This window comes from Aythya fuligula, chromosome 1, assembly GCF_009819795.1.
Source record: "Aythya fuligula isolate bAytFul2 chromosome 1, bAytFul2.pri, whole genome shotgun sequence".
Lineage (NCBI taxonomy): Eukaryota > Metazoa > Chordata > Aves > Anseriformes > Anatidae > Aythya > Aythya fuligula.
In genome coordinates this window covers 153,575,864-153,596,838 of record NC_045559.1, presented here as the reverse complement: position 1 = coordinate 153,596,838, position 20,975 = coordinate 153,575,864, and the positions used below count along the sequence as shown (strand labels likewise).

At 41.3% G+C, this 20,975-nt stretch overlaps 1 protein-coding gene across 1 annotated transcript in view; it reads left to right on the top strand.

Moving 5' to 3' along the window:
• The window catches only part of GPC6 (glypican 6), an 812,936-nt gene that overhangs the window by 786,967 nt on the left and 4,994 nt on the right, over positions 1-20,975 (top strand). The window contains exon 8 of the mRNA XM_032203753.1: positions 14,875-15,011. Coding sequence (XP_032059644.1) covers positions 14,875-15,011 — 137 coding nt within the window. The remainder of the gene's footprint in view (positions 1-14,874; positions 15,012-20,975) is intronic.

The following is a 20,975-nucleotide window of genomic DNA, read 5'->3' as shown; positions in this document are numbered from 1 at the left end:
AAAGCCTGGATGGGAATCATAGGTCTACATGAGCAGCTGATTTAGATGGCACTGATTGCAGGACGCACCATGACATGCAACAACCATTAAGTGTGGGGGCATATATGTCTATACACATATATGCCTGACAAAAGGATATACTACAAGAATAGCCCCCAAAAAGCCTGTGTCTACACTGCATGCTTGACATCTCCTGCCCCATAGCTGTGCTCATGCTGACAAGCTCACAGCTTGTGTGTGCAGAAGGAAAAGTTTCTTCAGCCTCCTCCCATCTGTGTAAGACTCCATGAGTGAGGATGTGGGAAGCACATGCCAGCAGCAGGGTACAAGTACTCATTAGGAGGCAGCACTTCCCAGCCAAAAGATAGCTGTTGAAGCTGACCCTGTTCCCCACCTCATGCTTGACCATTCTGGGGAGACCCGCATCCTTTCTCACCCAGGGGTCTAGCTACCCTGAAAGTGTTTCCAGACCATAGCTGATCCGCCATAACCTGAATGTAAGAGTCAGTGCTGGGGAATAGATAGCAAGCTCGAACACAGCCTCAGGACATCCCAACCCTGTGGGTCAGACAGAGCCAGCTCTGAGACAGCTAAAGAAGAAGCTTCTGTCCTGCACTAAGGAGGAAAAAGGAAAAGAGAGAGAGATTAAACAGAAGAGAGGGAGAAGGAAAGAGAAAAGGAGAGGGAGGGGAAAAAATAAATAAACGAAATGAAAAGGAATGATTTTGTACTGCATTTCAAGGCAAGTTATCTTTGCTGTGACAAAGTGAAACCTCATCACCTCCCTGCTTTAGCTGCTGCATTCTTATGACCAATGCTGCGTGACTGTTCCACCTAGTCCCTGCTCATTTGTAGCTGAAGCTACACAGAATGTAACTGCTTGCTTGATATTTAGGGCAGAGCAGTCAACAATTGTTAGTTCCGTTGACAAATGACCAATAAGTCAGATTGTTACTCAGAAATATCACAGCATCCCGTTGCCATTCAGAGTGCTGACTAAGGGAGAGGATTGCCAAAGGAATGAGCAATTGTCACAGTGCCTTGCTTGGGATGGAAATCTCCATTAGGATTGTATACTTCTGTACTTCTGGTTCTTCCTTGTGGCAGTTTTCTTACACAACAGCAAGATGTTAACAATGGAGAACAAAAGGCATGCTAATAAGGCTAATTTTCCTTTCTTCTTCATTGAACACTGTATTTGTTTCATGTTCTTTCTTCCACTGTACATAGTAATTATAAGTAACAGAAGAAATGATATTTGGCTGTTTCTTTCCACAAGGATCTTCAGTTTTTTCAAGCCACATTCTGAATATTTGTACTGACTGTACATTTGCTCCCTTCCCTCTACACTCACCAGGTGCCCTCTAGGAACCTGCTGTTCTCATATGCAAAGATGTAGGAGCAGTAGGTAGCAGCAGAACAGTTTGTAGAAAACACATTCTTTTTTTCTTTTTTTTTTTTTTTTATCTCAAACATCATCTCACTCATTATAAAAAAACTTCTGTTCCCCTACTTTTTTATTATTATTTTTTCCCCCACATTTCCTGTGTTTACTGTTACTGGCTTTGATGGATGGGCGAAGTATGATAGCCTGAGACACATTTGACAGTACATAACTTTGGCCTGCATAAATTACTGTCAGGGAATTTTCAGGGAAGTGCTGAAGTAAATTTGCAGTGACTAAAAAGTGAGACACAAATTATAGCATAATCACTGCTGCTGAACAATTTGATGAGTAAAACAATTAACTGAGTTTATAGTTTAGGTGAGTCCTCATAATTTTTCCTTATAGTTTAACTGCTAAAACTGCTCTGAGACCTTTGGAGAAAGATATTTCAGAAGGGACATTTTCCCACTGCCCTGCCAAAAATCATATTTCTTTTGTGTCAACATTGTGTCTTTCCTCTCACAGGTAATTCAGAGATTGCAGTTTACAGTCTTGCCTCACGTACCCATATCAGCTCCTGAGTGGAAGCAGCTGGGAGCCATCCCTCCTGTGCCAGTAGCTTCCCGATCCTCTCCTACTCCATGTCACCAAATCCCAGGCTTTTTGGAAGACATTCTTGAAATAGTCCAATTAAGAGAATAAGAAATGAAACAGTTCATGAAGCTCAGGATCCTTATGGGATGCTCCTGAAAATATACTTCAGGCAGTGCCCTATATTTTATATATTCGGTATCAATGGCAGATTTGACCCAGTGAAGTTAACCTCTTCTGTCTGCCAGAGAGCTCCTGACTGTGAAATATTACTGGTTTTATAGCTAAAATAGACAGAAAATGTGAATGTTTCTATTATTGCCTTTATTTCATTTGAGATACTATCCTTTGTGAGGATGTGTTTTTCCCATTTTGAGTTTCTTTACCCTGTAAAGATGTCTGGGTTTTGTTTTTAGAGCCAAAATTCCAGGTTTTCTAGATTTTTGTTTCATGTCTTGTGAAATTGCCTTTCTAAAATCTGTTCTTTTCACTATTATGGTAAAAAAAAAAAAAATCCAATTTTCCAGCCCTTCTGACTATTACAGAATCCGCAAAAGCATGAATTCTAAAGCTTCAAGTCTTTAGAGGCAAATATATTGCAGCATTTGCTACATTTAAGACATCATTATTTTTATGATAGACTCATGACAGTGGAAACATAGCTTATGATTTCTGAATGCCTGGCATGGCCTTGCCTATGTCCTTGTTGAAATGCAGCAGCAGACCGAGGTGGGGAGTGTGCTTTGAAAAAGAGACAAATAAACAGCCAGTGTGCAGTCGCTTCAATCCTGAGAGTGCTGGCACAGAGGCTAGGCTGCTTTTAAGCTGCCTGTGCATGAGGAACAAGCATCGATCTTCTGTCCAGCCACCCGCATCCATCAGGAAGGATAACCGGGAGGATGCTGTCTGCCAACTATGGGCAGCTCTGCAGCAGGTAACACTTGGTTATACCTGTTTGTGCTCACAGACAGCTGTGAAGAAGAGACAAGAAGGGATTGCCTGGGATTTGAGGGATCGGGGAGAATGAGACAAGCATATTTTGTGAGTTCTTTGTGAAGTGACTCCCTAGCTAACTGCTGCAGCTTGATTGCTTTGGGAGCTGTAGAGTTGCTTTCCCCACTGCCCTTGCCAGCCTGCAGCAGCAGATGCAGAGCATCTCCTTCCCACACCCCCAGTGGGCTCCGCATGCCTCAGTGACAGCATCGCTGCCACCACAGAGCCAGCTGGGACCTCATGCCTCCCCAGCCTCTGTAACCCCTCTGACACAGGGGCCTCCTGCCCTGAATGTACGATGAGAGGAGGGTACAGGAGCAGTGAGATGGTGGGTGTCTGTGCCACTAATGCCTGCAGCAGAAGGCAGAACTGAGGTACACAGTACATGCAGGGCAGCAGCCAGAGCTGCCTCCCCAGACCATCAGGTGCAGCAGCCACAGGTCCACATCCCCCAGCTGCTCCCAGCTCTGTATTGCTTGCCTTCCCACCTAGCCCTGTCTCAGTGCCTGTCCTTCGTTCTTGGGACAAGACAAAATCAGCTTTATACACACAGCTGCCTGACTCAGGCTTGTTCACCTGGCAGCATCCAAAATGTGGAGCTCCCCAGTCCCCCTGCAACACTGCAGATGGCAGGGAGATGGATAGCAGCCTACAAAGCCTGCACAAGAGCCACAATGAATACTCAAGCATCAACACTAATTCCAGTTGCATGCAGTATTTTCCTGCTTGATTTAAGCTATGCTGTATTGTCGTGAATGCTAGGGAGACGTATCCTTGGAGGAGTAAAGAAGCTTATTACCTAAAGCAATACCCAAGGAGGGAAAATAGACTTTTCACTATAAAGAAGGTGCTAAAGATGTAGGAGTAATGCTTGTCTTATACAGTAACTCCCTGTATGATTTCAAGTAATTTTCTTTGCATATAATTTTTTTCCTACATATATATAATAGGTTTATTTCTTTCTCCTCTCCCTTTTACTATTTGGAATGAAAACTCTCTGAGACAGATACCTTCTCATTCAGATTCACACAGTATGCTCCAAGTGCTTGCTACTGTGCCTGTCCTTATCCATACAAAACCCCTCTGTCAGTGTTTGTTCGTTAAATTGTCCAGACTTGATTCCATAGATCGTCTGGCAGACTGTGTTGAATTTATGGGACCTTGATGCACCTTAAATTCATACCACTCACTGATTCACCAGGCTCACACTCCAGACTCCAGAAACAAGTATGTCCTAGCATTTTATTTTCAAAATGAAAAAAAAAAAAAAAAAAAAAAAAAAAAAAAAAAATACAAGGGGTCTGTTTCCCAATTCAGGATGAGATTATTAGATTCAACAGTCCTGCAAGAGTATCTAAATTCACAACATTTCACCTGACCATGACAATAAAAATAAAAATAAAAATAAAAATAAAAATAAAAATAAAAATAAAAATAAAAATAATAATTAATAATAATAATAATGTAATGTTATATTTTTGCTGCTTTAGGATAAAATCTTCTGAGAACTCCTCATTACTTTGCTGTACTTCAAACTGGGCTTAATTTTTCTCCCTCTTTTAGAGTGATCCTCAAGCACTCACATTATCTGGACCCAAGCCCCACGCTCTCTGTCCACTGCCTTCCTCTGGCAGCCCTGAAAAAGCTGTGTGCAATTGTTCCACTAGGACCCTAGGACCCAGTAATTGGAGTACTTAACCCTATAATGAAAGGACAAGAGAGTGCAGCTCCACATCAGTGGAGGATAACCCACCCTCTCCTCAGTAGGAAGGCAATGGAAGTCATTAGTATATTGACACAGTAGCTTTACAGTACAAGGCTCCCTCTGACTCAGATTGTTTTCCTGATAAACCCTTTTCCTGCTGAGCCTACCAGTATTCATACTTTCCTTGCCAAAAATGTCCTCTTGTAAACCTTGCTGTCTCTGAAAATATTATTGTTTTAATTCTAAATCTTTTGAAATTTTTAGTTTGGACTTAGGTGTTTTAACAAACGATATTTGTATGTGCTATAATAACAACTGGTTGCATCATCTCTCATCTATGAAGCAGCTCTGGAAATGAAATTGTGCATCTTACTCAGGCAGCCCAGAAAGAAATTTTGTCCAAAAATACATATAGATTTCCACATCAGCACAATCAGTGTACGCAATGCCTCAAAGCCTCTGTGTTAATTTTTAGTTATTTCCTGACCATATGGATTCACTACTTGCAATAATGCAGATTTGCGTGTTTGGATTAAAATAATCCAGCATGCAAACATACAGGCCATTGAAATCAATCTGTGGTTTCAGCTGAGCTGAATGATGGACAGCCAGAACTACCAGGGGAGGAAAACTTACGGAGCTTTAATTCTGACTGAAATGCAAGCATAACATTGGAAGAAGCAGCAGTAGCATGCAAACCAATTTGGGGTGTTCTGATAAAACATTATTACAGACTACAATGGTGGAAAAACGCATCTTGCCAGGTCTAATTTTTTACTCCTTACAGCTAGGGCTGGTCCTGTCACTCACACCGAGATGACACTGCCCCCAAGCTCACGGAGATTTGCATTACCCTCAGTGGATCGACCCTCTGCCCCCCCCCTTTTCTTTCTAGAAACGTGGAGAGGAGATGGACATCTACTGATGAGCCTGCACAACTTCACCCCAAGAGGGGTTACAGCAACCCAGCTCCCTGTGAGGATGTGCAGCCCTGCCAGCCCCGTGCTGCCTGAGAAGGGCTCTGAGCATTTCTACTGACCTTAAAAGCAGGGTTTAACAAGTCAAGAGAGGGGTTATACTAACGAATTAATCACTTTGCAGCCTAAGAATGGCAGTCATGGAAGAGCAGGTAGTTTTGCACCTAATCTCCATCAAAAAGTAGTTGGGCTCTGAAAAAACAGACAGTGATGAAAGATCCCTGAAGTCCATAGGCAAGATTGTACTGTTTTGATATCATACAGAAGACGTCTGATATCTTACAATGCTATACAGTAATTTCTAAATCTTAAAGCAGATTCTTCAGCGAAACTCTCACCTGCATACTCTGGACTCATAGGTTTTTTTGGCTTTGTGTCATTTTGGTCACCCTAGCACAGCTTTTTCTCTGTCTCTCAGTCTCTGGGTAAACAGCTGGATGAGCCTCCTGGGGCTGAGGGAGGGGAAGGTCAGAAGTTCTGAAGTTTCTGCCAGGCTAGTCATCATCTTAATTCTGAATCCTGAGCTTTTTCAACAAATCAAGTGTTCACTGAGAGCTTCTTCAGTTTTGAAGGCAACAGAGCTATGTCAAGAAGCAACCACTAGAAAAAAATGAAGTTAAATGTAAGGCTACTTCAGCTATGAAGTACAATTATCCTTCTTGCTGTGATATGAAAGGATGTATCATAGCTCTTGCTGCCCTTAGAAAGCGTATGCTTCTCACAGCTCTTGGGAGGCTTGAACTCCTTGTCTGTTATAACACATGTAGTTCCCTGTAAACCCTTGAGATTTAAGAGAAGAAACAGCCACTTTACTACTGGTACTGAATGAATATTTCCAAGACAAATGAAAGCCAGTATAAGCCTGAAATACTCTATCAGTAATTGTTTACATTAGCTATTAACATTTTTGCTTGGAATGATGAAGGACTGCTCAGAAAAAAATCAGTGCTTAACTGCTAGGCCTTGCCACAGAAAAGCCTCTGGCATTTTATATTTAAGATTCCAGCATATTTCTGGCACTGCTTTTATACTTATCTGCAATAAAAAGCTGATTCCTCTGAGTGCCTTGGATTTGCCTGAATCAGATTCAGGGACCAGCTTTTTAGCACTGTTCACAGGTATTACAGGAAAGGCAAAAGCTGCTGCAAGTTCCTACAGATTTCCTTGACAGAGCACAGAAGTTTACAGTAGCCCTCACTTCCTAAAATCAGTGTTTTTACTTATGGGGGAGACCTGTGCAGTGAACTTGGCCTGACATACCTACTTAAGGAGGTGGAAGTGCAAAACAAGCCAAGACCAGGGGGCAGTGGTGACATTTCTGGAAAGGTGTAGAAGTTTAGCCCCGGGTGCTTCACGGCTTGAAAGATTCCTCCCTCTCTTCCCACTCCAGCCAAAATGAATGTTAAATGTGGGAAAAGTTTGGTGTCAGGCTCTGCTTTTCTGTAAGCAATAATGTCCAATATATATATACATAGGCTCCATTTGTTGATGTGAGGCAGCGTTAAGCTCTCTCCAGACCTGTGGAGATTGCAGGAGGTAGGCTCTCCAGGTTAGGGTTAAGACAAAAAAGTGGCAATGCTACAAGGCACACACTCACTTTGGTCATATTATTTTTGAGCAAATGGCCATCAGCTCTGGGCAGTGACAGTCCAGCCCCTTATCTGGGCCATGGCATGTAACCATGGAGCTGGCAAACACACGGTGTTGTGGCACAAGCATCACCAGGCCACAAATGACAAGGTGATTTCTGCAAGAACATATCAGCATTTGTGCAGACCTGTAAATAGTTTTCATTAAAACACATGCAATGGGCAACCTGGATTGCTTTTAAACACCTGATTCAGATCAAAGCTGAATGAAATATCCAAAGCAGCACACAGAGCATTCACATATATCTCACCTTACAGGAGACTTACACTGGTCACTGCAGGTTAGGAGGGATACCCTGAGCATCTTGGATGGTACTAGAGACTTAAGTGGGGGCAGTCACTGTGTTGGTGCAGATTATACTGTGAATGTAGAGATATAAGAATATGAGTAGTCAAACAGGAGCTGAATCCACCCCAGCAGTCTGAAGTTATATGTCTGCTATTCTGAGAATTCAGAAGGGCCAGTGGTAATTCTTCACTTACTTTTATTAAAGGCTTTAACTTTTTCTTGTCAAAGATGTGAGTAGCCCTTAGAGATAAGGGCAAAAAAAAAATCTTTCATTTCACTTTAAAATACTCTGGTGAGAAACGTCTTGCTTTGGAAAGTCGCCTAGCTCATTTGTTTTATTTCACAAATTACCCAAGCGCCCATTTGTGCTTTATAACTGGGATTCAGCGTTAGTTCTTGATTAGAAGAGCTGTCATCTGCTTTTCTAAGCAGAAACATGAATCATGAGCAGGCAGTTATTGGAAGAGCTCTGGATCATTTTAAGTCGCAAAGTCAAATTTATAAAAAAGGAGAAGCAGAAAAACAAAAAAGCATTTGTTGCACAAGACGGCCCGGGTGAAATTCTCAGAACTTGTATGTGCTGAGAAAGTATCAATAACCGTAAAATTTCACAGCCCCCTTTTTAGAACCGCAGCCTTAACATTTTGTAGGGAAATAAAGCTTTGGTTAACCTTGGCACTGGCAGACCTCATTAAAATAACAGCCTGTCACTTTCGAGTTTAAAATAACAGGGTTGTCAGTTTTATATGCAGCGGAACAATCCACGGTCTCACTCTCTGGAAAACAACGTGCAGGGAGCTGGAGGGTCTGGCAGCGGCAGAAAGCTGAGCAACACCGCCATCTCCAGGTCCTGCCGACCCCACCCGCTTCACTTCTGAAAAATCACTGCCATGAAGTGCAGGGTTCAGCAGCTACTTGAATTTCAATTTGCCTTTGTGAGGTAATGGGGAAATGCATAATGTATGTAAAAAAAAATAAAATCTCCGTATAGAGCAAATCCGTTCCACTTCGCTTGCTCCAAGTCAAAGTGGGTCGTCCTCGCCAAGGCACCCAATGGGCATTGAAACTTTGGGTGCTTAATGAGCCGTTCCAGACAAAAATATGCACCTAATCTCCTTGTGCCTAGTCAGTGGAGAAATGCAGGTGCCTGAAAAAAACTCTGAGAGAGGGATCCTCTTTAAATTCAGGCATCTAGGTGTGATAGCAGGAGCCTAGTTCAACTGCCTTTATACATAAGTGCCTTATGCCTCCAAGACATCTATATGAAGCTGGCAGATGTAACAAAGGGCATACAGAAGACGTGTCTTTCTTGAGGGACAGCTCTTAAAACTTGGGGGTCTGAGTTAACTGCTTTTAATTAAGCCCAGTGTACAAGGAAAGCCGTGTATCAATTAAAATATCCAGCTGTCCTCTACTTAACTGCTTGTGACAGGTAATTCTTGCACTGTCACACCCACATGTATGAGAGACATAAACATAACAACCAATTGTAGACAGTACATAATATGGGTTTTAAGCCTGCAGACTGAGTCCTTTTAAACAAATTGTTGGCCATTAGTCTGAGAATGCTTTCAGATGAAATCCCTAATGGACATAAATACTGATCGATGTATAAAAGTCCTGGGCAGTTTTCTGCTGGTACGGCATAACACAAATCAGATCATAATGATCTGCTTGTTCTTGCTACCCTGCCATGTCTGTGACAAAAGGTATGTTCTTCACAATCCCGCACACAGCCCAGGCTGTCAACCTCCATATCCATAAATCTGTTACCAAGCTGCCCGTCATTATAAAAGCTCCGCATCATTGTTCATAAAGGCTGCAAGGGTGCTGGGTGGCTGGCTGGGGACATTAGACAAGTCTAGGGGAAAACAAGCAGCAGGCAGCAGAAAGCACTCTGGCTGTTCACCTGGAAATAACACAGCATGAAGAAGTGGGATTAGTTAAATGTCGTCTGTGAATTCAGGTCTGTGAAACCACAGCGCCTCATCACAAACATCCACTTGAAAAATCTTCTGAGAGGCTGCACTGCCACATACCAACCCACCATGTGCCATCCAGAGTGGCACCCTAGTTCATCAGAGAAGCAATGTCCAGTGAGTAGCAAGAAACATTTGTACTTGTTTCCAAGGCATAAAGGCTTAACCTTCATTGAGATTTTGCATTGAGATGTTTCTGAGCATCCCCAGGGAGAAGGTATCAGCAGAAAGGCAAGCTGCATATCCTGCTTGCATTTCAAAAAGAAAATCTGCCAGAACTTGCAGAATAAACTAAAAAAGCGTGATGTAAAAGTATTAGTAAGAAGGAGAAAAGAATGCTAATAACCATTTGTACTTAATATCAGTAAGAGTTTTGTATTTCATTTATTGCTTTGAACCAGGGTCAGTTTTGGACACATTTCAGCATCTTTGAACACTTTTTTTGCTTCTTGTAAGACTCCTCTGACTATGTGAGAGCAAGGATTATGCTGGGGGGATAATAAAACTGGAAGGAGTCTGAGATGGACTTCCTGTGGAGAAAGGAGGAAGAAATAACAGAAATTACTTTAAATATATATGTATTTGGGGCATCACCTTTAAAATTTGCTTTTTGGCCCACATTGCTTCTGGACACACATTAGCTATCCCCCTGCCGAGGAAGTATGTCTCCATCAGAAATTAAACCAAAACAGATTCTATGGGAAACTAGCTGCTGGCTTCACAAGCAACTGTCTTTTCTGGATCTTTCCTGCTTTATAAAAAAAAAAAAAAAAAAAAATCATCATTTCACATTTAGTTTTGCATGATATTTTAGATGCATTTCTCAATTATCCTGGTGAGTTTTTCAATTTATCCAGATGTCCAGAGCTAAAACAAGGAATTCTAAGGTCTGATACCGCCAAAATGATGGGCTTGCTATGGGCTTGCTTTTTAGCTCACCTTCTTCCTCTGGAGTCCGAGGTGAGTAAAGAAGACAAAAAAGTTGATCTGCTTTATTTTCCTGCTTAAAATTGAGGCTCTGCTGGCACGATTGGAAGTGAGCTAATAGGTGGTGGTGTAAGTTCTGCTGAGGAACTGTACAGCTTAAATGACTGCCCTGATCACAGAAAAAGTCAGTGGCAGGAGTAGGATATTAACTGTATTTCTCATTGTAGGGCATGTAACTATACCATTTTCATGACTCTGGACATGAATTTATCTTTGGAAATGATGCAAATTTTTAACTTTTCTTTTCTATAGAGTAACATCTTCCTTCTGATAGCAATTGCAGATAAAAGCCTGGCTATTTTGATATCTATTTCTATGTATCCCCAGGTAAAAAGAAAAAAAAAAAGAAAAAAGAAAAAAAAAAAAAAGAAGGAAGGAAGGAAGGAAGGAAGGAAGGAAGGAAGGAAGGAAGGAAGGAAGGAAGGAAGGAAGGAAGGAAGGAAGGAAGAAGAAAATGTAACTCTTTGCACAGCTCTTGATATATTTTTTCTTATGAGAAAGTATCGCAACTCAAAATAAATTTAGTACCTTCAAAGTAGCTGAAGAATAGTTCAAAATAATGGCAGGGTGACATCAGGGAGATAGCCATTAAAAGCCACACTAACTGAGACCAAGGAGATCCAGCTGTCTTAATTCAAGTAAATCTCTGCCAGAGAAAGTGGGAAGGAAATATATAAAGTAACAAAATCGCAGACTTCTTGTGTTTAAACGTTTCCACAGAAGTCTAACTAAGCTTGAAAGTTAATCTTTAATTCAAAGCATGGGAAATACCAAGGAATCATTTACATGGCCACAGATCACTGGGGGATGCAGTAGTCTGACTTCATAAATCACAAGCAAGCAATGTTAACTGAACCCTTAGTGGCTTTTACCTCATTTTCAAGGGACTGTACATCAATTGCCTATTTTTTATATACTGGCAGTGATCAAAACAATGTACAATGGGACACATGTAACTGTGGGGACTATTAAGAGACTTCCTGTGGCTATGCTTGAGGAGATCCCAAAACTGAAGGTACTGAAACCCACAGGCAAAAGTTTTACATATCATTGCAGGTGTTGCAGCACCCAATTCTATTCTGCATTTAAAACTACATTAGAAATACTTCAAAGTCATTGTCTTGTTGCCTGTCTGGATGTCTAGTGTCATCTAGAGACATCTGCAAATGGTAACCTCTCTCTAAGCTGCAATCATTTTTGCTATTGCTGCCTTTTGTGAGTCATGTAAATGTCTCCCTCTCCCCAGGCTCTAAAATGGGAATGATACCTCACAGTGATACTTGGGAGATTTAATCAGCTGTCTTTTACCAAAACCCATTGGTAAAGTAAAATTTTCTTTACCAGATGTACTTTCTACAATGCAAATATATATATATATATTTATTGTTAGGAAATTTAATAATATGTTGTCTGTATGCAGTATACATAAAGAGCATGCAAACATTATTTAGTATGTTTGAAAGTCATTGGGGAGTCATTTTTCAGAGCATATTTCTAAAGAGCCTGTGAACAGTGAGAACCTCTCTTAATCTTTTATTGAATTGTCTGAAAATACGAGGTTTGCACTCCAAATTACAGCCCTTACAGGAGCTGGGGAAAATCACTTTCCAATGGGAGTTGACTCACTTGTGGTTCAGAATAGAAGTCTGTAGTCCTAGAATGCCAGATCTAATTTGGTTACAGTAAGAATCTGAATATAGCTCTTAACATCTGAGTTTTGAATAACTTGAAATAACTTCCAGATAGCAGTGAAGTTACTGATCTGAAAACTAATTACTCACTACCAATATCAATCAGTTTGCTTTTGTAAATGGTTGTCCAGGAGAGGTAATAAATGAGAAAATCTGTCTCCTTGTATCTCTTATTACCCAAGATTATACAGATGGACCTCCAAATCCTTCCTACATGCCCTTTTCCCTATATTGCCAGCAGTTTCAGTAGGATGTCTCTATCTGATTTATTGGCCTGTGGTGGTTTTACTCAGGTGGGTGGCTGAGCTCCACCTCAGCCACTCCTTCTCGGTCACTCTCTTCCCCTGCACTGTGGGGTTCCTCCCATGGGATGCCGTCCTTCCCAAACCGACCCTGCGGGGGCTGCCCACAGGCAGCAGCTCTTCAAGATCTGCTCCCACATGGGTCCATCCCACAGGGTCCATCCCCAGGAGCAAACTGCTCCAGCACAGGTCCCCCACAGGCGGCAGCTCCCCCGAACCCCTGCTCCTGCGTGGGCTCCTCTCCACGGACTGCAGCTCCAGCCCGGGGCCTGCTCCTGTGGGGGCTCTCCATGGGCTGCAGCATGGAGATCTGCTCCATGTGGGACCCATGGGCTGCAGGGGGACAGCCTGCTCCACCGGGGGCCTCTCCACAGGCCACCGGGTAACTTCTGCTGTGTGCCTGAAGCACCTCTCCCCCTCCTTCTTCACTGACCTTGGTGCCTGCAAGGCTGTTTTTCACTCCTCTCACTCTCCCAGCTGCTGTGTGTAACAGCATTTTTTTTCCCCTTTCTTAAATATGCTCTCACAGAGGCACAAACAACATCACTTGTTGGCTCGGCTCTGGTCAGCACTGGGGCCCTTATCTAACATGGGGCAGCTTCTGTATTCTTCTCACAAGAAGCCACCCCTGTGGCCCCCCTGCTACTAAAACCTTGCCACATAAACCCACTACACAGCCTAACAGAAGTTTACACAGCTCCCTGTGAACCCCAGGCAGTTTAACCAAGTGGCATGTGTTGTTCAGCTGTACCACCAGTGATGCTGGGGTTTTTATCCTTAGAGTGCATAGAAGGGGAAGAGTAACGGCTGCTCTCTGCCTGCTGCCCAAAACTCCTGATCCCATGGACCAAAAAGATCAGGAATCCTGAGACCATCCCCACTGCTGATGAAGTCTGCTCGCAGTCTGTAAACTGGAATTTTATTTTTGGCTTGTCAGGGCTCTCTTACTGAGACTTTAAAGGCTTACAAATGCTGCTGGTGTCTGTGATATGAAAACACAGCAGCTAGGGCTTGGCAGAGGGTATGGAGGAGATTTATAAGATTTCTATCATGGCAAGAAATACTGTCAACAATTCACGCAGGCAAATACTGTCCTACTTATTTCTTGCGGATGAAAATGTGTGTGGTGCTTCTGAAATAACATCCTTGGATGTTTCCATCTCCTAGCATATAAAGTGACATTCTACAGGGTTTAAGCACTGCAAAGCAGTGTGGGCCATTTGCTCAGAGAGCTATCATGTCTTCAGAACAAAAGATAAAAGAGATAAATAGCCAAGTACAATATTGTACCTCAACAACCTAAAAGCCAATCTCAGAACTGAATGGAACAATGGAGAGCTTTTATTTCTCATTTTTTTAAAGAATAAAGCTCAGTGATTTCCTTTGAAAGCTATTCAACAAGCTCCCCTAAATCCTATTACAACTTAATGTGAAATGCATCTGTTTCCATAAGAACAACAGTGGCACCATTCATCCTTTGTAGTCTGTCCTTTGTTGTGTTCTCTATCTATTCTTGTAGATTTTTCCACTCTAGTAAACCAAACGCAAAACAAGAACTGATAACGTTTCAGCCAGAGCATGTATTAAGTTGGTGCTGGAAATTCAGTTTATTCCTGCTTGCTGCCTGAATCATGACAAATTAAATTATTGTTCAAGAGGGAGTTTATAATGTAAAGGAACTGTTCTGATACTGTCCCAGCATTTCTTGAACATGAAGTCTGTATCCAGCTACAGATATTTGTCTCTATCTAGTAGCAAAGACGGATATAGTCTCTGCATGCCTATATATACACAAACCTCTCACTGTTAGCAAAATCCAAATGTACTGAAATGTATTCAGCCTGTGTGTCTTAAATCAGTTGAACATCAGCCCAGCACTGCATCATATTTTTAGAACCTGCACATATAGATCTAAGTATAATATTTATTTAAGGCATGACTGAGCAGGTGGGCAAGACATTTTATGCGATGAACACTATTTAACTGAATTGACATTCAGCAGACAGCGAGGCATATTAATTCTTAGGAAGATGTATACTTAAAAAACCTTAGACAAATTGGGAATAGAAAGAGCAAGATGTAACATGCTTTTTATTAATGTCTTGCCTGTGGAAAAAGGTGAATTTGATTATTTGTATTCTCTGAACCCAAAGGCACTGTGCCTTGCTCATAAATATAGGAGTTTAGGTTTTAGCACCGTCAGTCCTTTTAACCTCCACCATCATTTATTACAGAATTAAACAACATATTTACGATGAGAGCTAATATGGCTAATATGGCTGATGTGTTTTAACCAGTTTTCCCTTTCATTGTCTCTTAATCAGGTAACAGACATTAAAGAAAAACTAAAGCTCTCTAAAAAGTTCTGGTCAACATTCCCCTACACAATCTGCAAGGACGAACGAGTGACAGCCGGTCCATTAAATGAGGAGGACTGCTGGAATGGCCATACCAAGGCAAGGTGAGGTGGACCCTTTCTCATCGGACTTGGTCCAAATCCCCATCAGGCCTGAAGCAATCACAAAATGGAGTGAATGTTACAAAGCTGTTTGTAAGACCAAAATAGAAATGGGGAGAACAAGTAATTGTTCACACGTAGTTTGCAGCTGAGATTACCTATTGTCAAGGTGCCATTAAAGCTAGAGTGTGAGTAACTGTAAATGTGCACAGCGTGCCAGCATGTGAACACTGAAAATGTTCCCTGGTTCAGCTCCAGAAGGATAATTTATACTGAGATTTCAAAGAGCTCTTTAGCTCCATTTAGTATCCCTGTGTTGGGACTGACAGCTTGTGAAGCAATTGCACTCTTGGGATACCATACTAGGATGAAGCAGAAATTGGAATTTTGGCTCTATTTGCTATTGGCTGGCAAAGCTTAGGGCTATTTGCTGTGAGGAAAAAAAAAAAAAAAAAAAAAAAAAAAAAAAAAAAAAAGAGAGAGAGAGAGAGTCAGAGAGAGAGAGAAAGAAAGAGAAGAAAGAAAGGAAAGGAAGTAAGAAAGAGAGAGAGAGAGAGAGAAGAAAGGGGGGGTGGGGGGAAGAAAAGAAAAAGAGGGAAAAAATAGCCAGCAGAGAATACATATAATAATCATAGTTCTCTTGTGCAGAAGGCTTGACCTTATGTTACTTTATTAGAAGCACTATGGTCATTTGCCTTTTTTATGTGATGACTTTTCTGTGAGTTTTAATTTTGAGGTTTGCATGTCTCTGGCTTTGGCCAGGCTGGTGCTAGCTGATGAGCAGGTGTCTCCAAGTGTCCTAATGTGGGTTCATTAGCAGACAAAGGAGAGGATCTGATTAACCCTGCAGAGAAAGAGAGAGACAGATTGACTCAAGGAGTATAATAGGGGCAGTCTGGTCTTGGGTCTGCACCAGTAGCCTGTGACTATGAGGAGACAGGAGGAGTTTGAGTGTCCAGTGAGTGCTGTTTCTAGAGTGTAGTAACACCTCTTTCTCTTTATCTTCCTTTTACCCGATGATACAAATAAAGCTATAATTTAAATTAAATAAAAATAAATAAATAAAAACAACACAATAAGAAAAAATAGAAGTGAGACAAACATAAAATATAAAACCTCAGTGCAAATAACAGAATATAACAAAAACTCACAAACCTGTTAAATATCATTTTTTATGGATGGCTGGGTAGGCGGGTGGATGGACAGATACAAAGACAGGTGGCACCCATGCCATCACCTCGCCAGTTTTATAGGAAACACACTACAGGGGGAGGTCTTGCAGTGAATACATGCCCTTTCACATGCCTTACTGCATAATGCTCAGAATAATTCATTTTACAGACCAGAGAAGAGAGCTGTATGGGCTGCTAATAGTCCACCTTGAGATGCATGTGAAAAGATCTGTCCAAAACCAGGAGCACTCTTACAGGTCACTGCTCCATTCCTTTGTCCCAGATCCAGGGAAAGCCCCTGGGGACTCTAACAAAGACACCTGAGAGGAGTGTCCGGCTGTTACAGCATTCATCACAAAGGAACAGCGTGAAGAGAGAAATAAAGATGTGTTTTTATCTTCCTCTATAATATCTGTTCTCGCAGGTGTGCTTTGTAAGCTATGACCCCAGGCTGGCATGCTGCAGTGGTTAAACAGAATTTCCAGGCCTCACAGCAGGGTACTGTGTGTCACATCAGAACGCACACATTAATAAGAGATATATGCTGCTCTTTCTACAAAAGAGCAGTCAAACCAACCTGTTAATATCCCTCCTGCTTCTCACAGCCAGTGCTAGTGTTTGTACCACATCTAGCAAATACTTTTCATCTCTCTTGTGCACTAAAGGAACTAGCAAGAGCTCCAACTTTGGGGAGAGTTTTGCAGGTTCGTTTTAAGCTTTTCATCCTCCTTTTGCAGTATTTACCATATGGGAAACCTGGTTATTTTCATTAGATTAATGTTCCGGAGCTGTTAAGAAAATCTATCCTCTGCTGATAATCTCCTTGATTAATTTAACACAGGCTTTCCACTGGATGTGGAACCATAGCTTCACAGCATCACCTGAAAGCACAGTCTCAGCAGAACTAACCACAGCTTCTCTATTTGTTCTCTATTTTGTACGCATTCACAAAGGAAATGCATAATCATAATCTTAATAACAGAATTCAATAAATGCTTCAGGTGGAGAGAATAGTAATAAATAAGAGAGAGACCATAGGATGTCATGGCCTGTATATGAAATAATATTGAACATGTAATTAGCTTGGTATGCAAAATCACCTCCTGCCTGGTGAACAAAGATATTTACTTCAGCGTAAAGAAAAATCATAAATGTTTCCATAAACATATTGACTACCATCTGATAGCAAACACTAGTTTGAAAGAACAAGGGTAGCAATATCTGGCCACTGTGCATATATTTACTTTTGTTCATTGTGTAGTCTGTTATAAGCACCTTTGTGTTACAAAAAGAGTTGCATTTTGAGTTCCAGAGAATATGATAGCCGCTCATGAGAAAATAAAAGAAAGGGAAGAGAAGGGAAGGGAAGGGAAGGGAAGGGAAGGGAAGGGAAGGGAAGGGAAGGGAAGGGAAGGGAAGGGAAGGGAAGGGAAGGGAAGGGAAGGGAAGGGAAGGGAAGGGAAGGGAAGGGAAGGGAAGGGAAGGGAAGGGAAGGGAAAAAGAAATTTAATCACTTCCTGTTTTCCTTAGTTATTAGTACTACAAATGAGAAAATGAGAAGACAACTTGTTGTTGGTCACTGCTGGGAAAGGAGATTGTTGCCGGGTTTTGATCAGAACTTGTGACTGTATAAAGAATTAGAAACTTTGAATTGCCAGATACACGTTATGCTTCATATTTCATTTTACACATCGCCCTCCAATGCTGCTTTTGCAGGAAAAAAGTTACAAACCTGAGATCACACAGAATGAAATCTAGGCTTCCTCCTGAGAGAGACATTACACCAAGGTCACTTGTGGTTATTGCAGTCCCCAGATATCGCTCTGTTGCCATGATTAATTTGCAGTGACACCAGCGGGGGCTAAATGAAGTTTTCCAATTCACAAATAATCATGGGGTAACAAAGTGATCCATTATGGCGTTCTGGAAGGGTGCACTTGTCATGTTGCTGATCCTCTGTGAAGAGAGGTTTTAATCAGGTCACATCAGGTAGAAACCAGGTGCTGTGCAAATGGGAAAACATTCATTAGGTGGATGAATCTCTTTTTTTTGGAAAATCAATTTAAACAACAAAAAAAAAATACTTCAGACAAAGTGCCTTTCAGAGAGATGCCAAGCAGAGATGCCTATCGTATCTGTATTCATTAAAAAAAATTGAACATAATTTTACATTTAAATAATGGATGTCTTCTGCCAGACGCAGAGACATATTTTTTTTAACACATTTAGAACGTAAAGCCATAATTAAGACCAAACTTTAGAAATGTAGCTCCTCTCCTATCTGCAAATAAATCCTTAACAACAGCTGATAACCTCTTCACTGATACATGTTTTCCAGAAATTAAGGGAATTTCCCAGGAATTTAGGAATTCAAGCTTTAGGAGGATTTACACCAGATCCCATATATTATTCCTTGAATAAACCAAGTGACTGTTACTGCAGTGAGAACACTACCCAAATCTGCAACCATTCTGATGGCTGGGAGAAGAGCATCAAATTGCTCCGACCACCCTCAGCCAACTGGGTTTAACCAACCTCCATGAGAGATGGTGTCAAGAACAAGTAAACAGGTAGATAAGGCAGGCAGTAATTATAAGAGAAAAGAAAGCTAAAGAGAAAAAGAGAAAGTTTTTTTAAAAAATAGGCACACTACAATTTTCAGTGTCTAATACAATACTAAATAGTATTTCATCAAAATGAGCAAGGAGCAAGTCTCAGCCAGCATGAATTTTTCAATTTTTCTCTTCGTGCTACATGTAGGTGAGCACATACTCCCCTTGCAGAGATCTTGGTGAATCTCAGCTGGGAAGAAGCAGTGCCTGCCCTGGGCAAGTGACTCCTTGCTGGTCAGCAAGGCTTGCAAATAGAATGAGCTGAATGTGCTTTATCCAGGTAGGCAAAGATAACCATTTAGTGCCACCAGTGGAAGTGTGAAAAAAATCACTTCTTGGTAAGTGCAAAAACTGCCTTTTTTAACTTCTGGCTCTAGTTTATTTTTGTGGCTTCTTGAAAAAAAAAATGGCAGATGAACTATTCTCTCCCTCTCCTTCTGGCTCCTCAAGCTTTGCTCCAACATGGTTAAGAAATTATTAAAATACTGAAAACATCCTTTGAGGGTTACGTCCTGAGCAAACAGATTCAGATGAGGTGATCTAGTTAACCAAACAAGCTAGTTTTCCACTGCACTTATTGTTCTGGACCAGCTGTGACTGCCTACACTTATCTCAGCCTGAGTAAGCCTGTGCTGCATTTTGTGCCGTATTGCCTACAGTTGTGGGCACCTGGAAAAACTCCAGTCACTCCAGTACTGCCAGGGTGGGATGCTCCAGTTCTACTGCAAGCAGCTGGCGTGGTGGCAAAATATGGAGAACATTGCCCTTAAAGGCAGATGTCTTTTAAAAACAGAATATTCCCCTCTTTTTTTTTTCTTTTTCTTTTTTTTTTTTTTTTTTGTGTGTGTGTGTATGTGTGTGTTGTGGTTTTGTTTTTGTTTTGGGGTTTTGGTTTGTTATTTTGTTTTGGTTTTTGATAGCTGAATCTTTTATGTAAATGATCTGAAAGATTTATCAGTCATTTTTAGATGTAAAAAGGAAGCAAACACCCTAGAACATTAAATTGATATTAAAGGAGGGGGGAGAGGGAGAGAGAGTGGTTTTAAATAGGCTTTGTGGTGCTTGGCTATGGTGTGCCAAAAAACATTTTTGTTGTCTCTGCTGAGACAAGCAAGAACTGCAGAAAGGCTAAGAGGAACAGAAGCATTAATATTTTAGAAAACAATGTAAATTACACTAAACTCCTGACACAGCCAAACAAAGAGCAAACAGCAGAAAACAAACAGCATTGTTCAGCCTCTCAATAGTCAGAGGACTAAGAACGTTGGGTTTGGGGTTTTTTTTATTTGTTCTTTTGCTAGGAGAATGCAAAGATTCAGGTTGGCATGATTTTGGTTTGTGTTTTTTTCTTCATTTATAATGGGCATACAGCTCTTGTAATGGCCAGGCACACAAAGAGATCATTAATGAGAGCAGAAGCAGCAACAAAACTTTAAATTCACAGGGGTGTCTCCACTTACAGAACTGCAGCAAAAGCAGCTGTGTGCAACAACTTTGCCCAGCCAGCAACAAATCTTCTGTCAAAAAGTGGTCCCAAGGCAAGTCTTGCAATTCAGTGCAACTTAACCCTACCTTGCACACATCAAAATGCTTCTGTCAGAACATGTGCTGGGACGCTTCTCAGAGACTGCCACTCAAGAAACACCTTGGGCTGCATGTTTCCATACCTGTACCAGTCCTCTAAAAAAGGAAAAACAATTCAAATATATTTACATTCAATATAAGCTTTTCTGCTTTTTTTTTTTTTTTTCCCTGAGGAAGTAGGTAAACTAGTTCAGTAATGAAGACAGAATTCAGCTTTACATTCAGACATGTAAATTCACACATTTAAATACAGATGCCTGTGGGTGAGCTTACAGAAGATAAGGAGTCAGATGTGTTGCCCAAGCTAGAGTAGACAGATATGACATGGGAGACTATCTGCCAGAGATGGGGCAAGACCTGCTAGAGCAATTAAAAAAATCACCAAAGTTAAGGTGCTTGAATAGAGCCCCAATACCCAGTCAGTGTTGCAACTGCCTAAACACTTTTAGCTACTGCTATGTGAGATGCTATCATGAAGATATCTGCAAGAAGCTGGCAAATAAGACACCGGACATATGAGATATTCAAACCCTACTGGAGTAATAGCAGGACACCAAGAGGGACACCTTTTAGATAAAGTGACACTCAGCACCCAACAC